This window comes from Mauremys mutica, chromosome 4, assembly GCF_020497125.1.
Source record: "Mauremys mutica isolate MM-2020 ecotype Southern chromosome 4, ASM2049712v1, whole genome shotgun sequence".
Taxonomy (NCBI): domain Eukaryota; kingdom Metazoa; phylum Chordata; order Testudines; family Geoemydidae; genus Mauremys; species Mauremys mutica.
The window spans coordinates 57,560,616-57,575,864 of record NC_059075.1 but is presented as its reverse complement, the minus strand read 5'-3'; the positions used below and the strand labels follow the sequence as shown (position 1 = coordinate 57,575,864).

Here is a 15,249-nt window from a genome sequence, read left to right as displayed (position 1 = left end):
TGTAATATATAATTATGTCTAGCAGGTCAGTCTCCACTTACAGCTGTAAGTCTAATTAATTTTTAGGGTACCCAGAACTACTTCCCTGGTGATTTTTTTGTTATTTAAATTTAATTAATCACCGTCATCTCCCTCCTCCTTTTTCTAACACCAGGGCTAGATAAGGCTGAAAATTTAAATAATACATAATAAAAATGTTCAATTCAACTAAAACATTACAATGGAAATAAACCATGATGCACACTTTAGATACTTTTGGAACTTAGAAACTCCAGGAACAGTCATCCAATACATAACATAACTAAAATAAGTAATTTATCTCTTCAAGATCTTGCTTGCCATGGAAAAGAATCAGAACTAAAACGTATAATGTTCAATCAGTGAAAAAAATAATTAGCCTCTCACCACAGTGAATTAGAAGATCATCGTGAAACTCATATAGCTCATCCCGAATCTCCTCTGGACAGGGACAATCCTCTCTCAGTTGAAAATTTAGCAACATATTAATCTTTTAAGACAAAAATAAACCCAAATATTTAGGACTGCACAGGGGCCTACAGAGAATACAGTAATACAGGCCTACTTTACTGTTACTTATTTACACTTGTTTCTCAAAAGAACTAACATAAAACATGCTTTTGGCAAAAGTAAATATGTCCTTATGGCAATATTTAAGCAATAGTGGCTTAATGATTTTAATTATGATTAGGGTTGTCAAGAGACTAATTAAATTAATCATGCTTCATTGCACTGTTAAACAATAATAGAATACCATTTATTTAAATGTTTTTGGATGTTTTCTACATTTTCAATTATATTGATTTCAATTACAACACAGATACAAAGTGTACAGTGCTCACTTTATATTTATTTTTATTACAAATATTTGCACTGTAAAAACAAAAGAAATTGTATTTATCAATTCACCTAATACAAATACTGTAGTGCAATCTCTATCATGAAAGTTGAATTTACAAATGTAGAATTATGTAAAAAAAACAACTGCATTCAAAAATAAAAACGTAAAACTTTAAGGTCTACAGTCCACTCAGTCCTACTTCTTGTTCAGCCAATTGGTCATGCAAACAATTTTGTTTACATTTGCAGGAGATAATGCTGCCCGCTTCTTGTTTACAACATCACCTGAAAGTGAGAACAGGCATTTGCATGGCATTGTTGTAGCCAGCATCACAAGATATTTACATATCAGATGAACTAAAGATTCACATGTCCCTTCATGCTTCAACCACCATTCCAGAAGATGTGTCCATGCTGATGACTGATTCTGCTCAATAACGATCCAAAGAGTGCGAACCGATGCATGTTAATTTTCATCATCTGAGTCAGGCCACCAGCAGAAGGTTGATTTTCTTTTTTGGTGGTTTGAGTTCTGTAGTTTCTGCATCAGAGTGTTGTTCTTTTAAGACATCTGAAAGCATGCTCCACACCTCATCCCTCTCAGATTTTGGAAAGCACTTCAGATTCTTAAACCTTGGGTCGAGTGCTGTAGCTATCTTTAGAAATCTGATATTGGAACCTTCTTTGCGTTTTGTCAAATCTGCAGTGAAAGTGTTCTTAAATCAAACAACATATGCTGGGTCGTTATCCGAGATTACCATAACACAAAATACATGGCAGAATGCAAGTAAAACCATGGAGTAGGAGACATACAATTCTCGTCCAAATTTCATTAACACTTTTTTTTTTTTTAAACAAGCATCATCAGCATGGAAGTTTATCCTCTGGAATGGTGGTCGAAGCATGAAGAGGCATATGAATATTTAGCATATCTGGCAAATAAATACCTTGCATTGCTGGCTACAAAAGTGCCATGCGAACACCTGTTTTCACTTTCAGGTGACATTGTAAATAAGAAGCGGGAGGCATTAGCTCCTATAAATGTAAACAAACTTGTTCCTCTTAGCAATTGGCTGCACAAGTAGGACTGAGTGGACTTGTAGGCTCTAAAGTTTATATTGTTTTGTTATGAAGTGCAGTTATGTAACAAAGAAAATCTAAATTTGTAAGTTGCACTTTCACGATAAAGAGATTGCACTACAGTACTTGTATGAGGTGATTGAAAAATACTACTTTTGTTTGTCATTTTTACAGTGCATATATTTGTAATAAAAAATAGTATAAAGTGAGCACTATACACTTGGTATTCTGTGTTGTAATTGATATAAATATATTTTAAAATGTAAAAAAAATCAAAAAATATTTAATAAATTTCAGCTGGTATTTCTATTGTTGAACAGCACGATTAATTGCAATTCATTTTTTAATTGTGATTAATTTTTTTAAAGTTAATCACATGATTTAACTGCGATTAATCAACAGCCCACATTATGATTCATATAAAGAGATTCTCAACAGTAAAGAAAACTTTTAGAGGAGACATTAGCCAATTGTCTTGAAAAAGTAAACAAACATTCCCAAAGCCCCACATAAGTAAAACAGACAAACCAAACTATCAAAAAAGTATCTCAATAACAAACCTGATGCCTGCTACTTTTTGCATACATCTCTAATGCAGTACACACAAAAATTATGAAGCAAGTTACAGGTAAATTAATTGACTCTGGTGTTTCACAGGTTTCCAACAAATCAGAATATTTTTCTCTCTCTCCTTGAATTCTCCACCCCTACCCAAAAACTGAAGAACTACTTTTAGAAATGGAAAAGTCAGTTGGTTATAAGATAAGTCCATTTTCATGCATACCAATTGTACTTGCAAAGCAAAAACTGGCAGGTTCACACAGCTACATTCAGGGGTCTAAGGTCAATATTTTCAAATGTATGTGTGAAAGTTAAGTTCTTAGATACAAATTTAGTCACTTCTATAAAAGTGGCCTGATTTTCAAAAATGTTGACTGCCTGTAGTCCCTCTTAACTTCACCACCTTTAAAAAATTAGGCAGACTTTAAGTATGGATATAGGATCCTAAATTCGGGAACTCAGGTTTGAAAATTTTGTCTTGCAACATCTTGTGGCAACCTAATAAACCATTTAATATGATGTTCCACCTCTCCTACAGTCAAAATTCTAGTTTAGGAATTAGACAGTTCTACCTCTTCCTTTCCACACTTATCACACTTTAAAAAACCCTCCTGTCCTTTATTTTACCTGTTCTTGAGGGGGAGAGCGAAACTCCTTTGTCTTCTTGGCAGTCAAAGCAGCAGACATGTTTAACGCTTGCATGAGTTCATTGTACCTATATTTCTGATTATATTGCAGCTTTGACACATAATTGTCTGCAAATGATACAATAGCTTCCACCCTGTGTCGCAGCTCACAGTCACAGAAATAATTGAGTAGCTCACACATCTAACATGAAAAAAATAGAGAGTTAAATATCTTAATTGAGAATCTAAACCATAAACTCTAAAATGAAAGAACAACAATGGACACTGCACACTAATCTGAACGGCTCTTCTATTTGCCAGGCAATAAAAATGAGAATAATAAATTTATTTATTTTTTCCACTAACTCTGATTTTTAACAAGTAATAATAAATAATAAATATATACAGATATTGTATTATTATGATCTATAACAATATTTTGCATTATACACTGCCTTTCATTGGATGCTGTCAAAGTGCTTTATAAATGTTTCTTCTCTCCCATAACGTGCATGTTAAGTACCTTGCATGTGACCATTAGACCCATTTTGCCTACAGAGAAGCAGAGATACAAATAGATTAAGTGATTTGCTCAAGGTCACATAAGTCAATGATGGAGCCAGGGCTAGAACCTGGAAGTTCTGAATTCCAGGTTACTGGCTGCAAACATTAGGCAACATACCCTATCCTTGTTTCATCAATATTACATTAGATATATGTTTACTTTAAAATGGTCACCTGGAGTTTAACAGATTCAGGTAATCTTGTCTGCAGTAAGCCTTTCATTGGCAGTTTAGTTTCCTTTAATGCCTCTTCCCCAGCTTCCACAGCTTTTTCTTCAATCTGTGTAACTTCCTCCTTCTCTGTTTTCTCTTCTGTTTCTTCCTTGTGGTCTCCAAACACATTGGGATCAATAAGGAGTAAAATCTGCTTCACATCATCATCACCAAAAACCCCCATTACAAGTAAAGTTCCTATAAGTTTAAGAACAGGAACAAACTGGAATTCAACTTTCCCTCCAACAGGGTCTCTGATATGAACACCACTATAGTGTACTGCCTCTGTCAGCATGCTTATGGCCTTGGTTTTGAGTATCTCAAGTGGTATCTCTGGACTGGGCTTCTGATGTTCTTCACTGGCCGAAATGAAACAAGGAGTAGAAAAATTAAAACCTGGTTTCAAACAAGTGCTAAGCCCAACTCCTGGTAACCCATGTCTCTTTGATTCATCAGGATACAATTCAATTTTTCTAGTTTCATCTGTAATTGGAATGATAAATTCATTGTTCATCATAAGCTTGGCTTCTTTGGCACGTTCCAAATGAATACTGATAAGTAGATCATAGAATCCGGCGCGTAAGAGTCCAGGTAAATACTGATTATCTATTGTGTAAAATAACTGAGATAGGTCCACATGGCTACAAAGTGCATAAGCAACTCTATTATTACCCAGTGCACAAACTGAGCTATAGAGTTTTAAAGTGTGGTAGTGGAATTGCAGCAAATCCTCTTGTTCACATAGCTCCAATATATCAACACACCTGTTATGGAATACAAAGAAACATGACAGTAAACATCATACATGAGCTTTATTTTATTAAATACATCCACAAACAGACTGGGGGGGGGAAATAGGGATAATGGTATAATGAGTTAAAGGATAAGGTTTTGATCAGTTCTGCTTTAGACCACACATATTCACTTTAGTACCTAATAATCGCTATGTCCACATCACCTAACCAGCAAGTGACAATTTACTGGTCATAGTAACAATTAGAAGTCCCTAGTAAGGAGAGGACAGATACTGAAATAAAAGGGATATGGCAGGTACGTATATTATATGGAGAAGCTTCCAGAGCACCTGAGTATCCATTCAATATTAATTTTCAAAAGACAATATTTTACTTAAAGGTCCAAAACACTTCAGTAACATCATTATAAGATACAGTGGTTTTGGAGCCTTCCTGAAGAATACTGTAGTATTTTTTGATAAAGTACACTACGTTTAGCTCTTTTTCTTGAACCAAATTTCACTAAAATTGACCTACCAAAAGCAGAAATATGGTTAAAAAACTACATTTTTGCACAGGCTTCCTTCCATATCTTTTCACTTTTGTTGTTTGATATCTTTATAATGGGCTCAAGTTATGCATATTAGAATATCAAATAAAACAGCCAAAACTACATTATTGTAACTCTGAAGATAAAATTGAACATCCAGTACAATTTAGAGGGAGTTTAGCTTTCTAAAATATTATTTCAATTGAGAATATGTAGTTTAATGACTGTAAAACTGAAGTAGATTATGGGAAAATATTAAAAACTTTTAAAATAACACAAAGAAGCAGAATTACAGCATTTGCATGTAATTTATATTTGTGTTTTGAACTGGGTGAAGATTCAATCCAAACTATTTTAAAAGGTCTATCTTTATCTTTTAATGAAACAAAATCAGATATTCTCTTAATGGCTGTAAAGGATTTTATCTTACCTACAGTAAAGTGATCAAGTGGCATCAAAATGATTCAGCTTTTAATATCTATTTGAATCACATATATAATGGATTTTAGTTACAGTAAATGAGATAGAAATTCTAAATGACTGTCAACGTAATTCAGACTACAGCCTGACTGTACTCCTAGGCATAGAGAACACTCCTCTGAAAGAGGGACCTCAGTCAGCTACCCCTACATATTTCCTTCACAAGAAAACCACTGTAGTTCTCTCCAAATGTACCTGTTCTCCTCTGGAATATGAAGTGCCATCATTTGCAGTGGCTCCAGACACTGCACTACCCAACCATGGCGTTCACTGATACGCTCAGTTTCTACCTTCAGAAAGCTGTTAGGCATTCTGCTCCAGAGAACAGGTGTAATTGTTTGCACATCAAGGCGTGGGGGGCACTGAGGAATGGGATTTCTCTCTTCACTTTTAAAGACTGCTGCTGATAAAGGCATGGTGTTCTGCAATAAATACATTGGAAAATTAAAAAGAAAATATTTTAAATTGTTTACCAACCTCTTATGGCACAAATATTACCATGTGTAATAGTTTAACATACACAAACACACACTCTTAAATATGTGGCTTCTGTATAACAGTAGTTAGCCTTTTGGACCACTGCTGCGCATTATACAGAAGATTTCAGGGAACAATCTGCAGTGACTCAGAGATCTCTTTCTTGGGTGGCTGCAGCTAATTTAGAATCCATTGTTATATCTGTATAGTTGGGATTATTTTTTTCCAATATGCATTACTTTGCACTTATTAATGTTGAATTTCATCTGCCATTTTGTTGCCCAGTCACCCTTTTTTTTTTTTTTTTAATAATTCTAACTCCTGGTTTGGACTTAACTAGCTTGAATAATTTTGTATCATCTACAAGCTTTGCCACTTCGCTGTTCACCCCATTTTCCAGATCATTAATGAATATACGGAACAGCACAGATCCCAGTATAGATCCCTGGGGGACCCTGCTGTTCACCTCTTTCCACTGTGAAAACTGACCGATTATTCCAACCCTTTGTTTCCTGTCTTTTAGCTACTGATGTGCTACTGATCCATGAGAGGACCTTCCCTCATTAACCCATGGCTATTTAGTTTCCTTAAGAACCTTTGGTGAGGGACCTCATCAAAGGCTTTCTAAAATCCAAGTACACTATACTCACTGGATCACCCTTATGCACATCCTCAAAGAATTTTAAGAGATTGTTGAGGCATGAGTTTCCTTTACAGAAGCCATGTTGACTCTTCCCCAACCAACCGTGTTTATATGTGTGTCTGAGAATTCTGTTCTTTACTATAGTTTCTACCAATTTGTCCCATACTGAAATTAGGCTCACTGGACTATTTTGATTATTATAATTTGCCCTTGTATAATAGCAAATTTACGTGTTTTGTAAAAGTAATTAAGTTTTAACAATACAAGGATCTCACTACCAGGCTTTTCTGTGAGAGTTACCAGGTTTAAAATAGCAACATTTATTGATAGAAAACAATTAACAATACCTTTAATTTACCAAGTTCAAAATGAAACAAATTTGTGCTCGTAGGTTGTATAAAAACTGCTGGAAATAATTTTGTGGTTGGTTCAACCTGAAAAAATAGATTTATCACAATTAAAAAGGCATCAAGAATCACTTACCAGTTTATGTCACTATATACACTATACTGCAACTTCTACATGTTTATTAAATAATTGTGCACAAGGGATACCATTGCCCATCAGAGACCAAACTATAGTTTGCCCTATACTGTACTGTACAGTGTACCCCAATCCTTCAAACACTTATGCACATATTTAATGTTAAGCATGTGAGTGTCCCTCATCAAAGTCAAGGGGACCGTTCATGAATTTAAAGGTAAGCATGTAGGTAAAATGCTTGCAGGATCAAGGTATATATGCATCGTGTGTACTATAAAGTCATATGTAATGTCTCAGCTATTCTATGATAAACTGCAGCTCGAGCAGAAGAGGTTATTGCAAACAAAGGAAATATCTATTAGTATATGGGTTCTCAATCTGGGAAGGAGCTTTGAAATCAAAATTAGGTAAAATTATTTGAATTTAGGCTTTTTTGTTAGAAAAAAGAGGAATTGGGGGTGAAATTCTGTGCAGGAGAGCTGGCTAAAATGGCTTTAACTCAATTCTAGACAGCTTTGAGGGCCAGAGTCACCCCCAATGTATTTTAGACTGCCCTGGAGGCCTATCTAAGTTAAGACCAACACTATGGGCAACAGCATTATCCAGTATCTTTGCAGCACTGTGTGCTGAGGCCCTGACCCCAACATGCCTCTCCCACCGCAGCACTTGCCCTATACCAAGACTTGTGATAGAATCCTTTGAAAGCAGCTTCTTGTGCCAGAGGAATCTTCCCCTGGCAAGATACAGGGATTTTAGAGCGCCCTTATGCCTACTCTGGCCCCTTTATGCTAGGTAAACTCTAATTTGATATGAACTAAATTTCAATGCCATCATTTTGTAAGGGGGAAGAAATGAGGGGAAATGTATCATTTAGCCAGGGTAATGTAAAGTTCTGTTTCATATTAGGATTATCTATAGTGAGTTAGCAATTTCTCATACAAATACCAAAGGCATAAAAGCTATTATAATTTTTGGAGAACTTGGAATTAACTATTTCCAATTAGATATAGCATTTGTGCCTAGCCCTGACTGGTCACAACGTATCACACCTTAAAACTGTGACATCGTAATTTACAGAGAAACTTGTGTAGAAATTTTTTTATTACTTAAAATTTTTCTTTTCTTCCATCTCTATATTTAGATTCCTAGTACTTTATACACAGGAAAAAGTACCAATTTATTTTTAAGACCCCTCTAAAAATTTTCTCAAGTATTTTTCTGTAAAGTAAGCGGAAAAACACATGACCATGTGGAATGGGATATAGTTTTATGGTATTTCATTTGGTATGTCCTTCTAATTAATTCACTAATGAGTAAAAAAAAACATTTATACCACATCACTGAAGATTTCATATAATATGCATGTATACTACACATGGCATGTATGTGCAGTTAGTGTACTAGATACGCTGTGTATCATTGTAAAGTGTCACAAGCTAAAAAGTGTGGCAAACTGCTGAAAGCTGCAGAATTGTGCATTGCAAGTTCTGTAGGTCACTCAGACAATCAATTTTATTCTCTAGAAAAACCACAAGATGCCTTAAATGATCATGCTATCACAACCATAAACTGTAGGTATCCAACACTTCCTAAGCTAATGTATTTTAAGGGAAATACACTCTCAGCATTGGGCTAGATATAACATATATGCATTTTTAGCCCTTGAAAAAAAGCACAATGTGCAATGGTTATACAGCCTGTGATTTATGCAGTCTTTCCCTAAGAAGCAGGAAAACAAGGCATCATAGATTGGAAAGCAACATTTTAATACAACAAAATTGGAAAAATACTGAACATATCCTAGACATTCTTTTGGAAATTGACTAAAGATGGTAAAATTCTTTGCTACTTGCTAGTAGATTGGTTGACCAGATAGATAGATAGATACTTTCTCTTTCTCTCTCTGTTATAATGATTTACTTTTTATTTTCTAATCTTGTGTGAAGGTCAGGACATTGTTACTAGCCTCAAATAAAATAAACTACCTTCATAAATCTATATTAAAGATCCCTTTTCTCTTCGCTATGATTTGATATTGGTATGACAATTAATTATAAATGCTTCTATTAATATATATTATTTTTCATTTCCTCCTTATTATATAAAATATAGAAAAAGGTTTCTGAACTTTATGACAGTATATAATAAATAGGTCTAGAGCCACACATTATTTTGGTCACTGGGCCTTTGTAAATGAAGATCCAGCATACAAATATTGGTCCTCTGCTCAACTTGAGAAAATTGAAAAATGGAAATGGTTACAACATTAGAATAACAATTATCTCATAGTCTTGTTCATCTGGTTGAAATATCAGAAACTTGTTCAGATGAGGTGACTGAAAAAATTCTCATTTATATTTTATGACTTTCATCCAGAAGTGTTTAAGAAAGAAAGATAAAGGCCAAATACAGTTATTTTCATTATTATTTTGAAAATTAGAGTAAAGAATTAAACAATTTGAAATACACAGTTTAAAAGTTATTGAGACATGATTCATGTGCAGATTTTTAACTCTTTATTGTCTAAGTATTTTCACAGAAAATAAACCTCTATAGGAAGGGCCACACTCTGTTTTTTAGTAGACCAGTTTTTGTCACATTCATTAACAAAACAAACAAAAAAAATCTGAAAACCACTCAATATGTTCAAAAGTGTTTTCTAGGAAAAGAAGACTTGAAAAAAAGAGAGAAGTCCTTTCATGATATTCTGTTTTAAATTTAGTACAAAGACCCTGAGTTTTAATGGCTTGCATATAACAGAAGCATCGTTTTGAAAGCTGCCACATCAGGAATAACAACCCTAACGTTATCACCAGGGGCGGCTACAGGCCCCAGCACGCCAAGCGCGTGCTTGGGGCGGCATGCCACGGGGGGCGCTCTGCCGGTTGCCGGCAGGGCGGCAGGCGGCTCCATTGGACCTCCCGCAGGCGTGCCTGCGGAGGGTCCGGTGGACCGGAGCCGCGGGACCTCCCACAGGCATGCTGGGGGCAGCAAAATGTCTAGAGCCGCCCCTGATAAGTTATCACATTTCCCCGGGAGTTCTTTGCAAAATTAAGAAAACACCTAAATGAACTATCCTTGCATCTAACAAACAAGGAATGCTACAAAAAATAACAGAGCTAATTGTTCTTATGAGAACAATAAATTCCACTTCTTTATTCAGCAGCTGTTACATTGATCTAAAACTGGCCATAAAAATCAGGGATCACACTGCAATAGTTTTCAAAGAAAGTAGCACACAGCATTTAATTTAAATATAGTTTAAAGAGTTCAGGATAATTTTACTTAACACATACTTTTTTTTTTTGTCTACTCAAGGGTGTGGTTTTTTTGGTTTGTTTTTCTATTTAAAAAAAAAAAAGGTTGCCAAAACTGCTTGAGCTCCATTGCAACAGAAACTCTAGTGCACATGGCTCTCTGGCTCTGGCAACTACTCTCAGTACCTAACCATACTACAAGCAAATCTTATTGACAGAGTGCTGAAAATAGCTGTGACAGGTAGAAAACCACCTCTACACTATGGCTTAAAAATTGGTAAATCTGGTGGAGCCACTCGGTGTTAGAAACATTGATAATTTTTTTGGCAAACAAATAGGCTAAGCTATGGTGTAATAAATTAATTATTTTAATTTAATTTAATTAATAAATATAATTTAAATAATAAAATAATTGTTGTTCATGCCCCGTGAAACACCACAGATGGAGGGACAGGCCTTGGGGCCAAGTGTAACCTTTTGGGAATTGCTGGGTGGAGGGTGTCGAAAGAGGCAGATGGGCTGCCTCTGCTCTGGGAGATTCCCAGTGCAGTATATGCTGCTGCTACAGCAGCAACCAGGCCTTGGACTATTCAGAGTTTTTGGCACACTGTCAAAATTAAGCAATAACAATGAAAGCCAGAAATGATTTATGGTGGTTTTCAACACCTTATAACTCATCCAAATTTGAAAAAAATAATAATGGGACAAGAAAATGGCAGGGTTTTTTTCCTGCAAATTTCAAAGGCCTGCTGCAAACAATGGAAGTGTAAGGTTCTCAAAAAGGGATTGCAAGAATTGTATATAATAGAAAATAAAATATAGAGGTCAATACCAGCTCCCCTTATAAAAAAAAGTTGTCTGCATACAGCTTTTGTCTTATGTAGGCTATGTTCTCTAGAGGGCAACATTGTCAAGCACCAGCCAGTAAGCCTTAGTGTTACACATACAAAGTAGCCTGTTCTAATACAGGGACAAATACAATTTTTTCAACTGATCTCATTCCTATCTAAAAAGCATCAAATTCTATGTGGGTACTTTCTAAGTGGAACATCTTTAATGTTATCCACCTATATCTCTTGAAATGTAGATATTGTTTCATATGGACCTAGTATAGACCTGGCCGTGCAAACTCTCCTCACTAGTTTCCCCTACATGTTTAGAACCATCTCCATTTCACACACCCTCAGTGTTGTTTATAGTAAATCATATGAAATGTACATAATGGAAAACAATGTGGAACTGTTCTCCTTAAGTCAACCAAAATATTGTGTTACAGTTCCCAATAGCTGGAAAGAACCTGTTCAGTGCCTAGTCCCTTGGCCGACCACAAAGCATCCACCTCCATTTATTCAGCTTGCCCGTTAGCTATTTTGCTACTGGCAGGTTTTACAACTAATTAAAACCTGGAATAAAAATTGGTATTGCATCAATGTGAACACTCCAAAATAATAAAAGGGGGTAACAAAATACCCACAAAATAGAGAAACAGTTAGAAATGATGCTTCAGTCAAGCCACACTCCTCAGTCTATTGCATTTAGTGGCCCAGTAAAGCCTCTTACTCAACTTGTGCCTCTGATTCCTTTAATAGTTTAGTTTTTATTGTTTAATTTATCTTAATTCTTTTTAAGTGAAGGGGGGGCGTGTCCAGAAAAATGATAGACAAATTGGCAACACTGGAAAAAGCAGTGTTCTAAGTTATACAGAGAGCAGGTAAACAAAATGGGCAAGAGCACTGCAAGCTTCCAAACAAGCCTACCCCCCCACAGGGGTTGAGAAATAAACATTCAAGCCGATTCATTCACTGCCTTCTCTTCTAAGGCTATCAAAAAGAGGTGTGAGTTAGAAGCAATTTTGATGATGGATTTTATTATATATAGATACTTGTCCAAGCTGGAAGCAGAGTGAGACCCACCAGCTCTTTTCATATACGCATCCAAACAGCTACCAAATAGCAACAATTTTTGTTCACTGCCAGCCAGAGATAGATTCATATTAGTATTTTATATCCTTTTTTCAGAAGGTTCTGTATGCTATTATCTGTATTGCTAGTGACAGCTTTTTTAGTATATTATGAAAATGACTTACTAACAGGGCCGGCTCCAGGCACCAGCGCTCCAAGCGTGTGCTTGGGGCGGCATGCCGCGGGGGGCACTCTGCCGGTTGCCGGAAGGGCGGCAGGCGGCTCCGGTGGACCTCCCGCAGGCACCGACGAGCGGCAGGACCGACGAGCGGCAGAGTGCTCCCCGCAGTGTGCCGCCGTGCTTGGGGCGGCGAAATTGCTAGAGCCGGCCCTGCTTACTAAATAAGGAATTACTTTTTTTCCAATTAACTAATATAATTTGTAATAGTTCAGTCTTGTTAGGCTCCTTTTGCAGAAGAAAGTGAAGTGGACTGCTGGTGCAATATTTCACTGAACATTGTTTTTATTGAAATAAACATCTAGATCTGAAACATGGCCATTTCAGTGATAGACTAAATGTTGGATAGCTTGTTTGGAGATCACGGTGCTTTCTAAAAGTCACAGCAGCCTGATACTGCAAAAGATCCTTGCATAGAAATTCTACTGAAGTCAACCAAGTAGTCCCAAATACAGAGTGGCAAAACCAGGTTTAGAGGAGGGACAATTAATCACCCAGTAATTTCTTGTCTAAAAATTTAGAAGAAGTGATTTGAATGTAAGCAAAATTATACTTTTTAAAGTTTTCACTTCAGCATTTACACTCCATATATAGGTTTGGAAAATAATAAGTCTTCAAAATACTAAAAAGAAAATAAATATTGTCATTATTTTAAAAGTTTAATAACATGGTTCTTTTTAATTTAAATATTTCCTTGCCATTCTACAAACTCAGATGTGACAGTATTGCGTAGCTACTGCATAAATAAAAGCTAAAAATAAAACTGACCAGTCTAGTTTTACCATCTAAGCTGAAAAAAGGAGCAAAATGTTTATGAAGTGAAATTTAAGAGTATACTTAACTAGAGACTGAACTAAACCCAGTCACCAGATCCCCATAGTCCACAGTTCTGGGGGACATACAAAACCTGAACCAAGATGAAAAGTTGTATAGGTCCCTATTCAAATATAGAGTCAAACCAGATATCCAGATCCAAACTTTGAGGTTCCTGAACTCTGGATTTGATTTCTGAAGCCAAAACCTACCTCCACTCTAAATCATTCCTGCTCCTTCTCTTGATATGTTACATATTAAAGAATGATTTTTAAATAAAATTTAATGAAATAAAAAGTATCAAACAAAATATTGGCATATTGGAGAGATGAAAAGTCCAATCAATATTTTTCTAATGTTAGTATCAGTACTATTTCCTCTGTTTACAACAATTATTGGAAACAGGAGAAATGTGGCATTACATGAGCAGATTCTTCATTTTATCAACACACATTTAGAAAGATCATGATATCAGAAATATGTACTGTTGTCACAGGAAAGTTAGACGTCTGGCGAAGAAAGAAACAATCTTTATAATCTTTGTTAAAGCAGCTAACTTGATAGCTAGTTTTCTGAAAAGCTGCTAATACCTGATAACAAGTGCCAAGGTCTTTTCCATTGGCTGTGAATGACAACATTCCAGTACTCAGGTCAACAAGGCATCCAATTTCTAAATCAACATTACTGCGAGTTGATCTCTGGGAATTAGCAAATGTGTCTCCACCCCAAACCATGTAGCAGTTACTGCGCTTCACACTGAAAGAAAAATATCAAGAACAATGAAAACTAATAATTTGCTGGATTGTGACTGATTAAATATACAGGTTAAGATGTACATTAAACAATTTTTTTTAACCTAATAACTAGAAATTCTGAGGGAGACGTCAGATTTTTTACTGTTTTGTTGTGATAATGAACAAAGAGCATCTTAAAATATAAAGGAACTTTGTTTTACTGATCAGTGTTTGTACTGACCATTTGTCAAATGAACACAAACTTATACTGCAAAGCCATTTCTCACTTGTCCTGGTGGCTTTACTCACACCCATACCAATGAATCAATATTCACTTGGACATGGTTCAGATTGAAAAGGCCCTTGCTAGTGTTCTTTACAGATTTCAAAAGCATGAATGAATTTCTTACTTTTCTGAATGCCACTCAACTGTGACATGACTGATTTGGAAAGCATGAGTTCACCTGTATAGGTATAACAATGAACGGAGGAGAGCTGGGCAAACTGTTAGTTGAAACAGAATGTCCCCCTCTCGGATTTTAACAGCACCACGTAAAATTTGTTAATTAACAAATATATGATTTAGTGACTAGTTCCACCTAATACTTAGAATTTAAATGAGCATTAGAACACAGTCCATTACTACTTTATTATCCACAAAGATGAATGAAACCAAAGTAAAATTCCATTCCAACAATAGGTAATTAAAAAAAATTCTTTAATAAGTGGTATGCAAGTCCCCTACCTTTCATGAACCCTGCCTCTTTCATCACCTAAAGTAACGGTCACTGTGCTATTTTTGTTTAGGTCAAAATTTTCACGGTAGAAGTGGTAGTCAGGTGTTACCCAGCCAACCCAGACAGAAGATGGGTCTTGACCAGCAAATATTCGCACTGAGTAATAGTACTGAAAAGAGAAAAAGTAGTGTCTCAGTGACAGAGAACTGAATTGTATTATGAAGACAAGAATAAGAAACATTCTTAACAAATACAGGAAGAGACCATCACATATACATTGAGAATTTAAAAAAAAAAAAAA

General features: G+C 35.7%; 1 protein-coding gene across 1 annotated transcript in view; it reads right to left on the bottom strand.

Moving 5' to 3' along the window:
* Nucleotides 1-15,249, bottom strand: part of RYR3 (ryanodine receptor 3) — a 642,559-nt gene that overhangs the window by 330,781 nt on the left and 296,529 nt on the right. Inside the window, 7 exon segments of the mRNA XM_045013234.1 lie at nt 406-508; nt 3,127-3,327; nt 3,864-4,665; nt 5,861-6,087; nt 7,133-7,219; nt 14,068-14,233; nt 14,957-15,117. Coding sequence (XP_044869169.1) covers nt 406-508; nt 3,127-3,327; nt 3,864-4,665; nt 5,861-6,087; nt 7,133-7,219; nt 14,068-14,233; nt 14,957-15,117 — 1,747 coding nt within the window.